At 40.1% G+C, this 21,233-nt stretch overlaps 1 protein-coding gene across 1 annotated transcript in view; it reads right to left on the bottom strand.

The window, feature by feature from the left end:
- Positions 1-21,233, bottom strand: part of rftn1b (raftlin, lipid raft linker 1b) — a 125,050-nt gene that overhangs the window by 54,898 nt on the left and 48,919 nt on the right. The window contains exons 4-5 of the mRNA XM_004568534.6: positions 13,464-13,641; positions 2,560-2,668 (exon numbers count right to left, since the gene is read on the bottom strand). Coding sequence (XP_004568591.3) covers positions 2,560-2,668; positions 13,464-13,641 — 287 coding nt within the window. The remainder of the gene's footprint in view (positions 1-2,559; positions 2,669-13,463; positions 13,642-21,233) is intronic.

The following is a 21,233-nucleotide window of genomic DNA, read 5'->3' as shown; positions in this document are numbered from 1 at the left end:
GCTGCTTGGTTTGCTAATTAACATTAGACGTGAACCATGAGGGAAACACGGCTTTTATCACAGATAGATATGTGCAGCTTCACTGAGACACGGGGGCAATATTCTGTATTTTAAAGTTATACGATAACTTTAAAATACAGAATACATTTATTCTGCTTCATATCTCAACATGAGGACCAGCAGAGGATTATCAATACCACAAATCATAAACACCAAAACCCACTGAAGTGCTAGCTTGTTTGCAACTAGCTCGTGGACAAGCTAGCAGCTACAGAACCAATCAGAGAATAAGTGGAGAGCAAAAGACAACTGTAAATAGAGTGGATTTTGACTAAGATTCAAAGAATGAGACCACAGTTTGATACCAAGTTCTCATTAAAAAAAACCATCACGTTCACTAAATAAATAAATGAATAAAAATAACTTTTTATGTACAACTCTGGTTCTAATAATTTGGGTTTGCTCCTTTATTACTGTAAGAAAATAATTTATGAGACAGCAGGTGCTTACGCCAGGTGTCACATAAAATTCTACCAGAATATTTCAATGATATTTCTGATAACAATTTCATTTCATTGATGCTTACTGACAGCAGCTTTTCTAAGTGTAAGTAAATAAAGAGTATTTTCCATCCTTATTTTCCACTGAACTCAGTGGAAATGACGCTCTTTCAAGTTTGAAGTGTGAAACTATTGAAACAAGGTGGCAGCAGCAGCTTTAGAGTGCAACAGTGACACAGCGTAAGTCAAACATAAGCACAAATGTATTTGAAGTCATTTTAAGTATAAAATAACTCATGAACATTTTAGTTTAACAGAAACTAGACTAAGAGAACCTTGTAACTAATCAGAAGCTGCACACTATTGTCACATAATAAAGCTGAAAAATATTCTCCACCAGGGACATTGTATGTTGGGTTAAGCTTTTAAACCAGCTGCTTAAACTCCCTGCTTTTCCACCCTGTAACCCCATCAATAAAGTCCATTCACCATTCATTTTGAACAAAAATGAACAAAGTGCAGCTAGCAAGTGCACCAGTGGTGCTCTGTTCAATTATTTGCTTACATTTACTGCATGTGTCTTCTCCTTCATCGCCTTGTTGGTCTTAATAGTGTGTTTTTGCTTGAAGTGGTGAAAAATTGTTTTATATAGGAAGTGAGCTTAATACAACTCTAACAACAATGTAACAATGATTTTAAACTTTGACATTAATTTAAAAAACAAACTAAAAAACAAACAAACAAATCTTACAATTATGGTTATGTGGTGCAATTATCCAACTAATTAAGACAGCTGCCGATTACGCTGTTACTATTTTAATACATCAGCTGTTTAACACTGAATCGGTCCAGCTACTCTGTATTTTATACCAAACAATGTAAAACAAAATTAGCAAGCAGGAGAAGAATCTGTTCTTCTGAGGTGAGATGGAGGTGCAGGTAAAATGACTCTATTGCTGCTCATTATTTGCTAATTGTTGGTGGTCTGTCAGTATTTGGGTCAGCTAATCTCATTTTGGATTGGATCTAATTATGTGGGTCGAGGCTGGAGATGCTCGGGTAACCTTTGATCAGATCCCTCTTTTATAAAATAATTATCTTGGGTTTAGGTAGATTTTTTTTACCATTCTTTAATCTGACTAATGCTCATACTAGACGGAATTACTTACTGTAGGTCTGGTGCTCTCTCTATGTGTCACAGCTTTTAGTTAATAATCCTAAACTATAATATTTTGCAAAGACTGTGGATCTTGTACTATTTAGTCACCATTTGCAGAACAACTAGTTTTCTTTGTAGATAATTTGCCATCATACTCATGGCAAAAATTGTTGAACATCAGAGCAGAAATGTGATTTTTTTCGCGAAAGAAAAACAGACAGGATTGCAGAATGTGGACATGATGTTGAGAGTATAGAAAGAGCACCTACTGGCTGCTAAAAAAGAGCAACACATAGCAAACATCAGGGAAATCTGTTTGTGTGAAACTCCCCTTATCAAAAACAAAATATCAGCCCATTTATCTCACATTTAAATCACCAAACATCGGTATCCAATATCCATTTGGCTCTACTGTATTTTACCAATAACAATTCAACACTGCAGATATGACTGAATGAAAGAATGAAACAGAATGAAAGTTGTAATGTTGCTATTAATTTGTGGAATATTTCCATCTTGCTACTGTCCGCGTTTTATCAAGGTGTAAGGTTGCAATTATGTCAAACTTTGTCACTCCTCTTCATTGGCAACTTTGCTCCAAACATTCGGTGACAAGGTGTTATTAAAAGATTACAACATGATTGCTTGCTGGCAGAGCTGTAGGCATTTAAGTGTTGTGTTCTCTGGCTCTTCAGACAAGGTGACATGCTGAATAAAGCAATTTAAGGTTTGGTGGCAGAAATAATGACGTCTAGAGAAACCACCAACTACATTCATCTGCTTGGAGTAAAAGCCACCGCAATTTCTCTGCAATCATCCCTCCCTATCTCTTGCTATCCTCTTTCCAGCTGGGCACAACCTAACAAGACATTCAGCTTGGCATTTGTAAAACAGACCTACCTTCTTGACGTAGCCCTGGATGAGCTCTGGGGTGGGCACCTGCTCAGCAGACAGGCACTCTTCCAGCTGTAGTTTGCATGGTGGGCTGACTGGCTGGCTCCTTTCCACCCTGCATGCAACACAGTTGGGGTGACAATGAATTTCAGCCTTCCAGTGAACCGGCCTGTTGAGCAAATGCTCAGAATACATAAAGCCACCGATGGAAACCCACCTTCACAGCCAGCTTAAAATGATAAAATTACAGTCACATCTTATAGCCTTTTCCTTTTTTGTTTTCTTTAGGTCACGAGCAGTTGTCCAAGCATTTCACTACATATCGTACTGTGTATGACTGTGTACGTGACAAATAAAATTTGAATTTGAATTTGAATTTGAATTTGAAAAGGGTGCTATTGACAGACCCAGGAATCAAATACAAAGAACCCTCTATCAACAAATTATGCTGCATCAAGAAGCTTTGTTAATGCTATTGTTGCCCAGTGGGAGGTAAAAGAAAAATACAATAACACTTAAGTGAGGCAAAGATCTACATGGATGAAAGAAAACACACACAGTAGGCAGAAATTTCAATGCAAATCTCATCTGCCCCCCCTCCCCCCTGCAGCCCTCCCCTTTGAAGCCATATCAGTATTTTGAGCGCAGAGAATCTATTTATATGATATTGTATTTTCCTACTTTGTCCTCTGCAGGAAATCCCAGAGCCAGCCCCAAAGAGACTAATGCCCCAGCTTCTATCTCCCAGCTTCTCATCCTGTTGACAAGGCGAAGAAGCCCCACACACAGTTTTGCTCAGGGTGCAGCTGAGTCAGTGTGCACATACAGTACGTGTTTGCGTGCAAGGGCTGTACGTCTGTGCTCTGCATGAGCTCTGGCTTTACACGGACACCTGATGTGCAGGAGGGTAAAAGATGCATGCATGCAAGCTGCTGTGTGTATTAGGGGCTGCCCTTGCAACTTCTCAGTTCAGGCTCTGAGTGAGCGTACGTGTCTCATCCTCTTTGTGTGTCGCTGTGTGATCCTTATGCTTTATCGCAGTGATTTTCCTGCCACGGCTCCACTGGATGTATCAAAAGGAGTAGTTTTTGGTGAGATGTGCTAAGAAATACGTCAGAATATATTTTCAATGCAAACAGACCACAAATAGTTGTTTTCTTCAGGTAATTTAATAAATGTGAATTTGTATTAAGATATGCTTGTTGGTGGATTATTTTATGCTCCCTGCACTTTCCCCTGGTGAACTAGCCATCACCTGGCCCTTCAGCTCACAGATGAGTGGCATAGATAGTTTTATTTAACCCTAAGCAAAAAAAGAAAATAAACCCATTTACAAAATGACAAAATACTTCTTTAATGTTTGGCCGGCTGGAGCCTATCCCAGTCGCCAGTTTGTCTCGGGGTCATACTTACATGAAAATTACAAATTAAATGGCAACTGCAGTCTCTGAACAAATGACATCTATAGAGCTTTGTCAAACTGTTTTTTTCCAAGCTGACATTATCGCGAATGTCCTTATTTTTCTGAAATTTCCAAAACAAGTTGGTGGGAATTTCAGGATTGAGTAGGGAACTGCTAACTTCGTCTGAGATAGCAGAAGCGAACTTTAAGTGCACATAGGCTTAAAGGGACAGAAGCTGAGGCTGTTTCAGCCAGAAAATGTACTGAGAGTCTGCATAAATGGCCAGTAAAAAATGAAAATCGCACTTATTTTTGAGCTGTGAATCATGAAAGGTTTCACCAGTAGAGCCCCAGAATAAAATACAGAGCTGAAAATGAACATAATAGCACCCCTTTAAAGTCCAAACTGTCAGATTTTTTTGGCATAAAAGACACTTTTATAGTCACAGGGAAACCAAGAGCTCATTTATATATATTTTTTTTCATTTCACTCTCATTTTCAAGCTATTTTTTTCTTCCTTGTCAAAAACATCGAGCATGTAAAGTAAAATATTGTATTGCATTTTCACTTTAAATCCAGGCCTATTTGCATATTAGACCTCAGAGTATGAGGGATTACTGAGTCACTTCACTTGATCGATTAAAAAAAAAACAAGCAGGGAACGCACATACTTTGCTGTCACTGACACCCATCGCTCAGTGTATACTGCTGCCGCAGCATACAGCAGAGCAGAAACTGGGCCGGCTGACTTGTTAAGCAAAAATTTCACACACTCTGTGAAACATTCATTACGACGAGCTGGGAGCTTCTTCTTCTTCTTTTTTTTGCAGCGTCATAACAATCAAAGGCACAACGGCAAAAGCCTGGTGGCACTGCCAGAAAAGGTACATGTATCCCCTGTTGGTTGCGACATAAATCTGAACCAACCAGCTCGGCTGGGCTTCAGGCACTTCTTCAGGAAACAAAACAGAGAAATGGAGACAGAGATGCTGTCAGCTAGTAGAGTTTACACGGTGCAGCAGAGAGGGAAGCATTTGTTTTGTTACAGTCTCAGTTTTTAAAATGTGATTTCACATTTTCGACCTTATGAAACATGCTTTGAGAAAACACCCAGAGGTTTATTGTGCAGTTATGTGACAGAAGTTTCAAAGGATGAAACAAAGTGTCCTTCACTTTACTGGATGTTGAAGAAAAATTAAAACAACGTCCGATCATTTGCCATTCAAACAAAAGTGATTCAGTCCCTCTAAAAGACTTTAAAATAAATAAATCACTCTGAAGCGCAATCATTTCCTTTACTTTTGTGCTATTAAATGTTTTCTATGGAGGAGGTTTGGAAAATAATACTAAACGTTCATGGAAGAGACTTCTGCAAGCAGAGAGAAGGAAAGGGCAGGGGAAACAATTCAAACTGAGCTCTCAGTCCTGGAGGGAGGCCTTGGGTTAAAAATAGCAGCTGCATCACCTGCAGTCCATCTTCACTGTGTGAAACGGTGACTTTTCATGCAGCTTGCAGCACCGGCTGTCAACCCCTAAAGCCTCGTGTGGTTAGACGGGTGTCAAATGCCTGCCCACCTATGTGGAGCTCCCTCCTGTGTGAGTACACCTGCTCCACTCCATCCTCTCTCGTCTCTTGCCACAGACGGGTCACATGCTTTGTTTCTCCATAGAACATCTTTTGTTAGACTAATCACTCCCACTGGAGCTGAACGTTCACATGGAAACTAATTGCATATTACCTGTTAATGGCTTGCTTTGGGATTTGTTTTAGCATTGTAGTGGCAACATCATCTGTAAATCTGTGGTTTCCAATTACACTTTGTTCACTGAAGTATGAAAAGTGATTCTGTTGATACATTATTGTTTTCCAGTGGACACCAAACTGAAAAAATGTCCAAAACAAGTTTAGTTGTTGTCTATTATTCAAAATATTATTCTCAGAACAACGCTCTGAAGATAACTTTTGGCGACTCACAGCTCGATTAAGAAGAAGAAGATATTTGGTTAGCGATTGGTAATTCCTGGCAATAACCGCTTACTTCTTTGGTAATAGCTGAGATCATAGCTGTCTCCCCATAAACCAAAAACAGACTATTTACCCCTGAGTGTTGCTCAATAAAGAGTTAGGTATTGCAACATCCAGTCTGAGAGCCCACTGGAAATCATCTGATGACTTAACCACTTGGGAAAACAGGCAAATTTTCTAGTGTAGCAGAAGGCCTTGCACTTGTCATTGTTTATAAATACTGACACATCCATCCACCCATCCATTTTCTTCCACTTATCCAATTTAAAGATGCATTTGGGAAGGAGCCTATCTCAGATGTCATAGGGCAAGAGGAAAGGTACACCAAGGACAGGTCGCGAATCTCCTGCAGAGGTATCACAGGGAGAGGATACAACTTGGGCTCACCATTTCACCTAACATGCATGTCTTTGGATTGTAGGAGGAAGCTGGAGTATCCAGACATGGGGAGAGAGTGCAAACTTCACCCAGAAACGCCCCAGCCAGCTGGTGGATCCAAAGCCAGGACCTTCTCGCTGTGAGATGACACTGCTAACCACAGCAGCCCCAAGCTGCACTAAATATGGATGCATTTAAAGCAAAGCAAATGATAAATCATCACCAGGTGTTAATCAGTGTTTTCAAGGTTTCACTTTTGCAAATGTTGTATATTTTCTGCTCTGCACAAGGACTCTTTAGTCCCAACAAAAGCCTAGTAAATGATGATCGAGTGACAACAAAGACAAACCAGAAAGGTACCAGTAACAAACATCTTGTGCCCTTCTCACAGATGCTGACACCCAAAATATACATTTTACAATAAAGGTAGATGGACTGGTTCTTACAGAGCACTCTTCTAAATCTAATTCTAATGTAATGACTGCTCAGAGTGCTTTTTGCTGCAAACCACACAAGCCACATTGACCTATTCACACATTATTTGTGGGTTCAATATCTTGCTCAGTGGCACTGAGGGAGCTGCTGACTGAACGACTGGTTAGTATATGACCAGCTCTACCTCATGAGCCACAGCGGGACACTTAACAACTCAGTTCTTTTGTTAAGGGGGAGCTGTGGCTTCACTGTTAACCAAAGTGGTGGACATACTAACCACGAGAGCTGTCACTCTCGTTACCCTGTTGCTTATCTGCTTAAAACCTGATTACAGCATTGGATGGATATTCTTCAACTTGTGGGCCAAACTTGCCTCCAGCAACCTGAAAACCTCTCAGGAAATGACTTATCCCCTCTTTTACTTGCCCACAAAAACTGATACCATTGCTGAAATCACAACCTCTCACCTCCTGTATTATATTTCATAGAAATATATAGCTAAAACATACTTTCACTTACACTAAGTAAGCATGTGTGCATTCAGTAAAATGCTTTAAGTCATTACTTTAATATCACCCAATTGAGGAAATGGCTTGAGAATAGTTAAACTGCACTCTCTGTATGCAAAAAAAGCTTTTCACTCACACGGCAGAAAGGAAGTCAAGGGTGCATAAAAGCATTCCACGGCAAAGTCAGCGAATGACTCAAAATATGAATTTCCTTCTGGCCTTTTTGCATCAGAAACAAAGTCGTGTCAGTCCTCTCCCACCCCAACTCATCTATTGCTATGACGACACAGTCAGGGTGCATCTGAACCCATGTTTAGCACTCTGCCACTGTGGTGCTTTAATAATACAGCACAACTCTTCTAATGTCACATTTTCACAGGTTCGTGAATAATTTCACCAGAGCGAATCCCCCCGTAATGGTTTTCAGACCGTACCTCTTTATTTTCCTCCTTCTCCATCCCTCTTGCACACTCTCCATCCTTATCCTCCCTCTCAATCCCTCTCTCTTTCATCTCTCACTTTCCCTGCAAACACACAGGAGCTCTTTGCAATTACCCAATAATGATGAATATATCCCATCAGACATTGCCTGCTGAACTGTAACCCTATTCCATCGTGACCAAATTGAACACTGGAAAATTTGACAGTTGACATTTTAAATTTTCAAACGGTGCAATCCATTTTGTATGCATTTCTTCTTCTTTCCCATTGCAGGATGTAATGGGCTTGAACACCACCAGTGACAAATTAAAATATAGGGTTTTTAAAGTTTTACCCCCCCCAACAAGATGTCAGTCAGGTGACTGCATCTGAACATGTGTAGATGACATAACGGTGAATGTACACAAGCTCTCTGTTAAATTCCCACAGCATCACCCCGTCCATTTGAATTGCCTTGTTGACTGAGCCTTTCACACTGAGGTTAATACTGTAGAGACTTAACTGGGATTGTGTCTGCAGACATACTGTGCATGTCAAATATAAATATAGCTGCTGTACACCAGTCAGCTCCTCTATTTTGACTTTCACTTTGTTTTCTGTATAGTCACAAAAAGCTGTTCATTTTGGAGCGATGGATGAATGGCTGCCTGCTGACATGTTTTCATTGTAACCCTCCACATCCCCCCAACCCCTGCACCCCTCCCCACCTTCTTCTTCTTCTTTTGATCCCTGGGCCTGACAGGGAAAGCGAACAGCAGAGGAGATGTTCTCCTTTCTGGTTTTGCTGATTTCTCTTCCCTGATCCCCTGGTGAAGTTTTGGATTCCCTTGGGCTGGTGCTGATGTGAGCAGCTGTCTCCACGGTGACAGACACTGCAGATAAAGCCTGGGCCTTGCATTCGGTTGAGGCCATCAAAGGATGGTAAACTTCCCTGCCCTTTTCACTCAATCTCTGTCTCTCCTTTTTTTTTAAACAGCATTCAGCCTCCTTCTGTCTTTTTCTTTCTATCCAGCTGTGATTCTCTTTCATTCCTCTTCCCCCTTATGGTGTCCCTTTTCACAGGAGCAAGGCAAGCATGTCTTTAAGAAAAAAAAATACAAGAAATGCAGTCTATTCAGCTGCTGCCCTTTCACTCAATGAGTCAATATTTTTGCTGTCCAGTTTTCCAGAGCAAAGGGGAGCAGAGACCATGTGCACAAATATCTGTGCATGCCAAAAGTGAGCCTGAAGTGTTCTATACAACAGCATCGGAGGTGATTACTGATGGACACAGAAGGGAGGGAAGATAAGGTGCCATGCATTCTAACTACACCAAACCCCTGCAGGTGGGGCATGGGTGTCCAGGGGGGAAAAGGACTGAAACTAATTTGAATAAATATGATTTTTGACAAATCTGCAGATGCTACCGTGTTGACCTTTATTTCAATAAGATTCAACTTGTGATTTTTTTTGGCTTGTGAAGGTTTCACAGCATCATATAGGGGCATTTCATTAATTTTCTTTAATGTGTAATTGTAATATAATCCATGCATTTGGTGTTAGCAGAGTAAAAGTCAGCTTTATTTTCTGCATAAACAGAAAATAAAGCATCTCTAATCATCAGGTTTAAAATGAATAACTCAGTTCTATTTTGCAATCCTTTTGATAGGAAGGATCTTTATTATGAGATACAAATGTCATATGCAATGCACTTCAGTATAAGCCTAATATATATGGTTATCACTGTGGTTTTAACAAGTGCTAAACAATGATTCAGAAAAATGACGCCAAATGGAGGTGCCAAAATCTGCAGTTCCTGAAGCAGCCACTTGGGATCCATTCCAAAAATAAAATCAGTAAATTAGTCAATAAAATCAATTCCTGTAGATTTCCATGTTGAAATCTCCAATTATCCATTCTCTTAGGTGTCACCTCAGTTAGAACTTGAGTTAAATAATTAAAGCATTTCATTCATTCACTCTCTCACCTGCACCTTTAACACAGATGTGACACATCAGAAAATATGTCATTGTTTTGGTAATCGTTATAGAAACGAGTTTGTTTGACAGGCTCTGACGAGCATCCTACTGTAAACGCTCTCTCGAACTCTCCTCTCCATTCATTATTTCCAGAGCAAGCATGCCTCAGATGACCGTATAGCAACTAAGTCTTTTAAAAATGTTTTTCCCTTTTTCTGGCAGAGACGTCACTGTCTCCCAGCGGCTGTCAGGTGAGTGACAGTAAGCAGGGCATATCGTAACGACGTGCACTGCTCAACTCTGCCAAAATTACTGTAAATAAAGATAAAACAGAAAGTCTGACAAACCCAAATTAAGTTGTCATGCTTGCTGTGATGAATTATCCCACACTGTGGAGGCTGTTTCTCATACTGTACAACAAGAAAAATCAGTGGAGGGTTTTTCTTTTTTGTTTTGTTTTTCGCTGAAGGGAGAAAAACAAGCCTGATATCTGCAGCAAACACTAGCAGGGGTGAGGAAAAAGAAAGAGGTATCTTAAGACTGTCTCCCTCCTCCGATGAATTTAAATAATCATCAGCATACAATTGCACAAACTAATTTGTTTACTTCTCATTTGTGACTTTTTTTGAGCTGCATTATTTATCTTTTGTTCTGTTTTGTGCAATGCTTAGTTTGCTTGTTTATTTTCTTTCTGTTTTATTTTCCATAAGGATAAACAAAGTTTCATTTCATGTTGTTTTATTGAAACTTTGTCACCTTCCTGGTTGCATGCCTGTTTCTGTTTTCAAATATTTATTTCTTTGAACATCAGTATTCCTGTCAGAGTAAGCCTCCCTTTAGTTTTATAGTTTTTCTTATATGATCACTCTGTGGTTGTGGAACAACTGTTGGGGCACAGCAGCTCTTATTATTACACTCCTTATTCTTGGTTGCTTGTAATATTGGGTATTGGTTTTCTGCAGTTATTGCATTGTCGCTGTGGGTGAAAGAGTTGCTAAATGACTGAAATGTCACTGTAGATTAGTGACTGTGGTGTTGCATTTTTGCTCATCAAGTAAAGATCTGCAGGAACAGTTTGTCAGTCTTTAGGAATGTGGTTTAAAGGAACAGCTCACTCCAAATTTAGCTAATTTTTTTCTCTGAACTTTGGTGCTTTTTATATATTTACATTGTTTCGTGTGACACAGGAATTAAAAACAATGTGACAACTAGATTATATCTCAAATGCCTCCAACTGTCTTTTCTGCTCCATCTGTGTGAGATCCAGGTCTGCATGACAACTGTGACTCACAAGCAGCCACAGGAGACACAATGGAGCTCTTTAGTGGCACCATCATGCAGGGATGAGCTGAAGTATTTATGAGGGATTTAGAGTGTAACTGCTTTAAAACAAACAGGAAATAATAAATGATCTGAACATGATAGCTTTTTTAGCAACTACTTCTTCAGTTTCTCAGATTGATTTGCACAGTGGTTAGCATTGTTGCCTCACAGGAAGAAGGTCCTGTGTTTGAATCCACCATCTGGAATCCACCAATTTCTGTGTTATTCACAGTAAGGTGTAAACATGGCAAACATGGTTATTTTGTTGGCTGCAATCTATTTTTGTGTGTTACGCAACACATTGTCAATAAAACCTGCACTGTTAGGAATAAAAACTGGTAATACTGTAGTTTAAAGTCCACACTTTCAACACGAGGTAAAATGGAGACAAGGCTCAGATCATATTAAATTGGTTTCTTGATGATGGGTTGACTGTACTCACTTGACCTCCACAGTCACCAGATGTCAATGCAGTAGGACCTTTGAGGTGTGATGGACCAGTAGATTTGCATCCTGGAGGTGCAGCCAGGGTGTAATTTCCAGGGGGGTTATGACTGCGATCTTGACCCCTCCCCCCCTCAATGTTCAGCACAAAGTTACGCTGATGGATGCAGCCAACAGATATACAGCAGCCGTGTGTTGCTATCATGTGAATTTGGACCAAAATGTCAGAGGAATCCTTCCAGCACCTTATTGAATCTATGCCACAAAGAAATAAGGTAGGCCTGAAGGCAAAAGGGGGTCCAACCCAGTACTTGCAAGATGTGCGCAGCTCTATTGCATTCCTGGGAAAGGCAGAGACTTCTACAACCTGGATAACTCATATCCAAATAATCAAGATAAATAGTACTGCAGGACGTAAAGTGCATAATTTGATTTTGGATGTAATGTTCCTTTAAGCTGTGAGGAATTAGATTTTTCTGAATTTGATGCAGCTCAGGTAGATCAGAGAGTCATCTTTATCCCGAGTGTCACGCACATACATTTATATCAAGACACTTTAGTAGAGACGCAAATGTAAAGACAGCAAGTCAATGGGGCTCAACAAACAATCCAAAAAACAGGCGAAAGGATCAAGTGCTGTCTGTCAACCCGTACACACTCACACACGTTCATGCCCTGCAGCCAGTGGACAGTTTTTGGTAAACAGGCCTGAATTCTTAGCTGGGCTTCAGAGCCAGACACAGCAGCCACTGGGGCTTCAACCTGTCTGCATGTCACTGCTGCCAGAAAAAGGAAAAAAACATTCTCTTCATAGATTTTGTCTTTTGGATTGTCATGTTTTTATTTTAACTGACTTCACAGTTTGTGGTCCTGAATAAACTGATCACATTTCATGACCCTTGGGGCCATCAAATCCAGTCAAAACTCAGTGTTCTTCTATTTACAGGACAAGCGATATTAAGAAGAAATCGGACCGGTCCGAAAGTAACCATCACCCCGTGCTGTCATTCACTGCTCCTTTATGTCCTTCAACCACCATTGGACCAGCTCCCTGGCGTCCTGCCTCAACTGAAATGTGCGCCCACACCCACAGTTATCAGGAAAAAAAAGGCGGGGCTCAGGCACGGGGCTGGAGGGCAGATGTAGGGGGCAGTGGTGACTTTGGGCCATGCAGCCAGTTTTGGCTTGAGTGCTGAAAAATCCCATGTGACAGCTTGCAGAGCCGCAAACAGATGTTGTGATGCTGTGCTGTCAATATAGCAACACTGGAAGGTTGTACAATGAATATGAGCCTCCACAGTGTGTTTTCAGATTACAATGATGAAAATCTTTTTACTATTATGCATTCCAAAAAAAGAAGTAATTTCTGAACTATAACACAATAGCCGTAAACATAACCATTATGTAGACCCTGATGTCTGCCACCAACAAGCCAAGCTACCATTTTTGCAGAAGATGAATCAAAACCTGATTCCCACTAAGTGTTTTTCTGCATAATGACACCAATTAAGGTACATTAGTAATCTTAACAGGCTTTCTTAAGTGACTATAATGGCTTCATCATTTTGTGCAAACCAAGGTCTTATTCCCACAAGTGTGGCTAAGATGTCTAAGGCCCATGAAAGATGATTGCCTCGGGGCCAGACCCCAGTCTTTGTTTGGTAAAATACTTTTAATAAGAGCCCTCAGTTTAATGGTGAGGCCGATTCTTGTCCAAAAAACGCCCCCCAAAACCTTTTTTTCAGTATTTTGTTTTACTTCAGAAAACTTTAAAGTAGTAAACATTAAAATATTGAAATATGTTTACTTTTTTACATCCTCTTTCAAATATCTGTATTTGCAATTTTAACACAAACACTTTACTGACAGTGTGCCATCTTTTCGGGACATGAAGAAAACTGTATGTTGGTTGAGTAGGAATTAATATTTGAACTCTCTCCTATGTAACAATAGTCTTAGCTCAGCCAGTTACACATTTAAATGACTCTCTTACCCGTCATTTAATTGGACCAGTATGGCCCTGTAGAGCTGGTACTGTGGGCTGTTAGACTCTGGACCACAGGGATGGATGAATGGATGAACAGCAGCCAGAATGAAACCCTGCTGGTAAAGCTCCTGCAGCTGACCTGGCAGCTCTCGCACTGATGAGAGGCGCAGAGTGGAGGTCCCACCTGAGAAAAGAAGTGGGGAAGAAGTGTGTTAGAGAAAGATGTTTGCATGTGGAACAGGTTTAATGTGAGAGCTTACAGCTTAGTGATAGCTGCAGAAAAGTTCTCATGAAGGTTAAGTGTCATTTGTTTGTCAAACAAAGCAATCAGGAGTATTTGTATTTGTGTTCATTTAAGTTTTCTGTGTTTTCCTGTCAGCCACCACTGCCTATGTTCATAATTCAGCCATTCTTCTGTTTACTCTGAACAAATTACAGACTCTCCAAAGCAATCACTGCTGTTGCAAGAGTGGGTTTTTCTCCTGGCAAAAACGACAAAGATGAACTAAATTTCCTCTAGTATGAAGTAAATTAAATTTACTTATTTGTTCACAAATCCTTTTAGTGCACATTTTCACACAGGAATTTACACAGAATGCAATTTGAAATTACACAAAATCAGATTTCCCTCATCGACTGATCGTAACACAAGGTATATGTACATTTTTGAGGCAATGATTAATTTTAAGCCATTAACAGAAAGACTTGCAATAGCAACTTTTTGACACTGACTGTCACAGTGACAGATGCTTTCCTTTCCCCCCATTTAGTCTCTTAGCCTTTTTCAACCTTTCCATATTTGGCTCTTCTCTACCTTTCTACTCAATGTCCTCAGACTTTCCTCCATTATGAATCACCTGCTCTTGCTCTTTCTTTCATCACACTCACCCATCGCTGACTCACTGTTGCACACCTGTTTATTTTTCTGGATCCCGGCATACAAAGTATAGCAGCATGTTTTAACCTCACCCATTCTGCCTGTGCATTCATTTAGGTCCATTTTCTTCATCAACTATGACATGCACACTTGTAACACTTATTCTAGCCTTCATGCAGCTCAGTGTGTAGAGAACAAAGAAATGTCTAAGGTCACAAGGGCGTTTACCCCTTAACGCCTGGGCTATCATATTTAATCCATACAGTTTTTTGAGGTTTTGGGACTTCTACTTCCTCTAATTTTTTCTCTTGAAAAATCTAAATAAATTTCACAATACACTTTTGAACAATTAAAAAATCTGTAACAAATTGAAAGTCAAACATAGTAATTAAAATGTAATTAATTTCTTAAAGAAATTTGTCAGACGCTGCAATAAACTTTCCATTTTTTGCATTTTTATGGCAATTATTTTACAGTTGAGGCTTTAAGGGGTTAAAAAATATACTAATGGAGGTACTGAGAAATATTTCTCACTGCAGTTCTTGGAGTTTGAACCATTTCTGTCACACAACCTAATGACAGAAATTACCATCCTTTGTCACGGCTGTTAGCTCCTTTTGATTCACCCTTTTTTCTCTCACTTGAGCTCTTCGTCACTGTACAAAGTTTCTAGTCCAGATAGACCTGCCTACAATTACAAATCTGTTGACAATTATACCAGAAAGCATAACAGATATTGTCTTCAGATACTGATTTAAGAGTCATTTCCATTTTCTTGGCAGTTAGCTTTTTGCTCCAGCTCCACAATCTGTGAGTTAAACAAAATCCAGTCAGAGCTGATTGCTATGGCTCTGTATCACAGCAGCCCTCTATGTTCTGACACTCGGAGTTGCTCTCAGCTCAACTTAACTGTCCAAGAAGAGAGGATGGAGCCCCGACATTAATGAGCAGCAATCACTGAGCTTCTAAAAAAAGAAAGTTAAGGCCAGTGCTGCTGCTAAAAGCTCCTTCTCAGCATTATTTTTCTTCCAGCAAGGACCCCAGACATACACTCGAGGGACAAAAACCTGCAGCAGACAGCAGCTGTCAATGGTTTCACTCAGGGAGCAACCAGCTGTAATACAACAAGCCACACACAGCTTCTGTCAGACAACATTGCCAATTTGGATGTATGGTAATGAGTGTGGGAAGAGAGAGTGGTTTAGTTCAGGAATGAAAGTAATTGCATTAGAAAATAGAGCTTAATATCTGGATGAAGAAGAGGAATGATGGAGAGTCACAGCAGCAGTGACCACATAACAAGAAAGTCATAAAGATGTAAAGATGGGGCCTGGGCCTGGATGGATGATGGCTCGGATCACAGCAGTACGCTGTATGGGGCAACATTTACTGCAGGCTACACAGCTGGGGTGAGTGGGAGCGAGCCAAGATAAAGAGCTGGGTGCAGAACGAGAGACCGCGGAGGGAAGAGACGAAAAAAGGAGGATGAGGAGGTCTGGTTGTCTTTACAAGCTGTCACAAGACATGGGAAATGTCACTTTGGCTAATTAGAGTCAATGAAACTACACAGAACGAAAGGTTCAGATCCATGGGAAAAGTCAGTCTGCTAAAGTTCAATGGGAGGTCAGAGCGAGGGCGAGTGTGGGTTCACCTGACTGACGATGCCAGCAGTGCTGTTTTTTTGTGTTTGGTCTCAGGTAGAGTCAGCAATGCTAACAAGCCTTTCAAATGATCCCAGTACAGTTCATGAAAAGAATGAATCATCTTTAGAGAGGTAATCAGCGTGCTTTTTTGCTTAACTTATCAAGTAAAGTTTGATTGCACAGTGTAGTGGCTATGAAATAATGGCATAATCAGCATTTAAACTGGCTCCCTGCAAGCCTTGCTTTCATTATGCGGTTCTGTCTGCCACCGTGTGCGAAATCTCTCAGGAAAATTAAGGCTTGACTGCACTACCAAAACAGGAAAAGGATAGCGCTTTTGTTTTCCCCAGTAGCTATAGGTAACTTGCCCATGTAGCTGAAGTGGCAGATGGTAGAGTAACTGTGGAAACTTTAACAACAAGAAGAGTTATCAGAGGAGGCAAAGAAGGTGTAGAGAAGAGTGATAAATCAGGGTTCAAAAGCCATATGGAGTTAGCATTATTACTACTAAATCAGCAAATGATTAAACTTGCCTATTCATTAGCCTTTTGCTAACACTTTGTTTTTAATTTTATTATTATTTTTTGTCATTTTAAAGTTATCTGGTCCATGCTACAGGAACGCTGGGGGCGAGACTGGCTGTCACTTTCACTGAAAACATCAGAAAACCCCAAACTATACAATGCACATTCTATTTTTTTGTAATCATGCGGCTCTGAGCTTTTTAAGACATCACTAGACAAACGTGCATGTGAGAACATGCCCATCACAGTTGAGTCTGACATAGCCAGTCTTTAATCTGCCAGCTCCCTACTTGCAGTGTGACCGTCACGTCCTGCCTCCAGCACGCTCTAAACTACACAGAGAATATCCTCTGAGTGAACGACTTCCTGCTCCGTGCTGCATGAAAGACTCGACAACAATTGAAAATATCCTGACCTGATTATCTCGTTGTTGTCCAAAGTTCATGTGTAGAAACTGCTCTGATGTTCCTGAACATCAAAGGAGCAAAGGCTAAAAATATCCACAAACACTAATAGTCTATTCAATACTCCAGCCTCTCTCTGTGTATTGAATTCCTTGTGCTCAAGATGCAGGGATTTTTTTTTCTTATTTATTCTCACAGTTCAACACAAGGACACAAGGAGCCAGATTAGGGTCAGTCAGTCAGTCACCGCGCATTTAAACTCGTGACATTCACACTGTCATACACAGTCAGTGTTGTTATTGTGTGAATGCTTGTGAAGCAGTGAATTATGACATACCTCCTGCATGTGTGTGAATAAAAAATATATTTTGTTATCACAATAACAAAAGCAATTAGAGCTGGTGCTGCTGGATTACATCACCCCTTCAAACGTTTAATGTGATTTCTGTATTTTTTTGTACTTTTGGATATTAAAAAACAAAAAAACATTTTCAATACCAACACAATGCAATGCCTGCTTATTCAGCATTTATTTCACCAACCCAAAACACTTTTATAACACCAGCACTGTGGTACATATATGCAATATTTCAGGATGTGCTTTTTGTGAGCTTACAGTATGAAATCCTTATGCAATCTTATTTGTGTAGCTATAATCTAATTATGTGCTCAAATGTATTCTGGGATGATTGTATTTTCTTAATAATTTTATAATGTAATCCCAATTACATGCGATCCATTGCTGCCCTCTCTTTGCACTTTGCAGACAAAGTCATCTAAAGCTCACGCATGTGACACTGCATGCTATAACAACAATGATGTGTTGTGCTTTAAGCTGGCTACGCTATATCATCAGGTTTGCAACAGAGGCACAAGGGATTTGTGGAACAACCGTGCTCGTGCCAATCAGACAGCAGCTCCTGTGATGTAGATACAGAGCTGATTCAGTCCAAACCGCAACTCTTCCTTCTGGGTACAAATCCAGAGATTCATTGTGGAACGGCTAAAGTAGAAGAAGAAGATGATGATGAAGAAAAAGACGAGGAAAGGGAGAAAAAAATCACATGCTGTTCCTCCAGGGAAAAAGAATGCTTCGGCTAAAAATACTCCTCCAAATTTCTCAATCACGCTCTGTCCTACTGTGCCACAATGCAGGAGCTTTAGAAGTTAAAAGGCGTGGAGGAATTAACACAAAGAAATAGGCCGCCATTGCAAATGGGCGAAACGTATTTTCCCCTCCTCCTCTCTCGCTGCTTTCCTCCACTGCTGACTGCCTTCAGAAATGGAATTAATCCTTCTGTGATCTGTGATTTTGCTTTTTCATTCCTTCCCTTTTCATTTTGGTGCAACACGAACACCCTGTCCTTTCCCCGGAGGGATGCTACTGTGTGTGCACATGGTTCATGAGGTGCTAGATATGTGGAAAATGAAACCAACTTTGCTTGCTGATCCCCTTATTTGAGAAGAGTAAATAAGGAATGGTTTCAATTAGGCAGTGTGAACACTGCCACTGGCAACTTCTTAAGTTGGCCTTAATCACTGTGTGAGCTGCTAATAATCTCAACCAGAGGCCTTTAAATACAGAGACTCTACATTTATTTATCAGACCAAATTTTATTTATCATGCTGTCCCCAAAGCAATATGATGCCCAGTGCTGAGTTTCTCTGAATCTCTTGCTGTTGTAAGGATGTTTACTCTGCCCTAAAATCATGTTAGCCAAGGAGAATCGCTTTGTTTGCGTAGATGAGAGTAAATTAGCCACCTTATAACTCCTCTATGCAAGTGTCGGTGTTGTTTTTGTACTGCAAATATTCCGGCCTTTTTGAAGGAGTCTGTGGTCGATCAGACAACGAATCTGGTAAACCTTACATGCAAACTGGCAGCCAATTACTTCACTCCATCTTTTTGTTTACCCTGGAAGAAAATTCTTGCACATATCAACAGAGAAGAGCCCTAAACTAACAGGAACAAATCGCTTTGTGACAAATAATGAGAAAAAAAAGAGCTTCTGGCTGACAACCAACAAATTGGTTTTCTGGAAAATTGTGTAAGCACAAAGCTGTCAGATAGAGACTGCCATTAAACACAGAGAAGGAGACAAAGGAAAGGCGTGAATGTATGTATGGATGTATGGATGGGGAATGATGGCTGTGTCCTCTGGATAACAGGAAGATGCAAAATCATTTACTCACCATTTGCTGTGCGTGACAGATCATGGTTAAGCATAACTTAGTGCTGCATGAGTATGACTACTTATTAATATCAGAGTTTTGCAGTGATCCTCTGAGCATTACAGGCAGATGAGGGAAAAACTGAAGCCATTTAAAATTAAAAACTGTGGAAAAGGCCCATAAAATTAATCGAGTCATGGTGTATTTCTTACTTATTAAACATTCTGACTGAAGTTAAAAGTTTACGATGTTGGAAGTTTTCCAACATATCCATGATGCAGCCTCCAGGGCTGGTACATGAAGTCCATACACAAGTGTCACAAACTGCAGTTCCTGCAGTGGCCACTTGGGGTGGCAACAAAAGTAACTCAATCCCCATAGACTCCCATGTTAAAATGTTTCACTTTACAGCCGAAATAAACATGTTTGAAGCAAAATTTTAATTCAAAAAGGTGAAGTGTTGAAATTTTTTTTTTCTATTTCGTATTTATTTATGTTATTTATTCCACTGGACTGGTGCTTTTTTGGAGCATTTTGATGGAATCATCTGGCAAATATTATGACCTAATGTGAGGTGTGTGCTGAAATTTTGTTGTATTACATTTTTGTATTTTATTTATATTGTGATTACTGCTTACAAGCGTTAACGTAGCACTATATCCTCTCATCTAAATATCGTCACTTTGAGCTATATTTGAGGCTTCAATATGTAAAGTCCAGAAAACCGGTGGGTAATGTCGCCTTGATCCATATTTTATATGTAGTTGGTGGATAATTATTTTAATAACTGCTAGATTATAGCATAAACCTTTACAAAAGCTACTTAATGAAGCTTATAGAATTTCTTTTCTGCTGCTGCGTCTCAAGTTCAATGGATTTGGCCATTTACTCATTACAGTGCAAAATGATGTAAAAATGTTAAACTTTTAAACGTTAAACTGTTCACACTCTCTGTTCCCCACATCATGATGAGGACCCTTAAGTGTGAGAGTAATGCACAGGGTCTCCCTTTAGTTAAATTTTGCCTTGTCGTCTGATATACTTCATGAGGTCCCTAAATGTCTGTGATAGACAGGATGAGACTGCAGGCAAATGTATGCTGCTGGTGTAGTTGCTGTCAAGGGACACTTCACTGCTGAAGGAACATTTCAGAGAAGTTTGCAGCAATGGGAGAAATCTGAACTGCACAGACATTATGAATGGGTATATTTTAATCACAAACAATATATTTTGCTGAACCTAATCAAATAGTTTTGTAGCCTGAAGCCAAGAAAAGAGTGAGGGAAGAAGATATGTCAAAAGCCAAAGTTAATTGAACATGTAAAAATAGCTCTCCCAGACAGAACTCAAACATCTGCCCTCTGGTCGGGCGGCATGTGATTATATTGCCACCATTTCGCTGACCTCTTAAAACTTATTGCATATTGCTTGTCATTTATTCTCATAGTGCACTATACATATCAAAAAAATTATTCTATAGGCATTCAAATTAAATCGAGAAAGAGGTCCTGAGCGAGCAATAGCATGTAATGAGTAAGGCGTAGGAATGGACTGAAGCCTCAGAATGACAAACTCACAGATGAAACAGAATATCAGTTATAAAGAAAATGCAATTAACACAAGTAATAAGGAAGAAACAATTGGAACTAACTGTGATAGACTGCGTGTGTGTGTGTGTGTGTGTGTGTGTGTGTGTGTGTGTGTGTGAGTGAGTTCAGCAGAGTTCATAGTGAAGATGTAAACAGTTTGAATATGCGTAAATGAGAGAGTTCAGCTGAGGAACAGAGTAAATAATAAACACCCGTTCCACTTACAGTGTTCCTGTGATGCTGACCTTCCACACTTGGCCACACATATTTAACTGACTCATCACTTGGAACTGGCAGAAGCCCCCATTTCACATGTTCCATGTCTGGAAAAGATCCAGATATGGCTTAAAAGACTTATATTTACACCAACAAATCTGATCGCATCTGTCTGTGTTTTCCTGTCCTGCCAATCCACAGACCCATAAAAGAGTTCAGCCCATGTGTTAGAGATGTGACTGAAGCTGTTTGCCAGTCACACAAAAAATGACAGCCTGGATGACGAACGGGAAAGGGCTCCGAAGGAGATCTAAGCAACACGAACCGTGATGTTCAGCGTTTGCCAAGATC

Source organism: Maylandia zebra, linkage group LG11 (assembly GCF_041146795.1).
Source record: "Maylandia zebra isolate NMK-2024a linkage group LG11, Mzebra_GT3a, whole genome shotgun sequence".
Lineage (NCBI taxonomy): Eukaryota > Metazoa > Chordata > Actinopteri > Cichliformes > Cichlidae > Maylandia > Maylandia zebra.
This window is presented reverse-complemented; position numbering and strand designations above follow the sequence as displayed.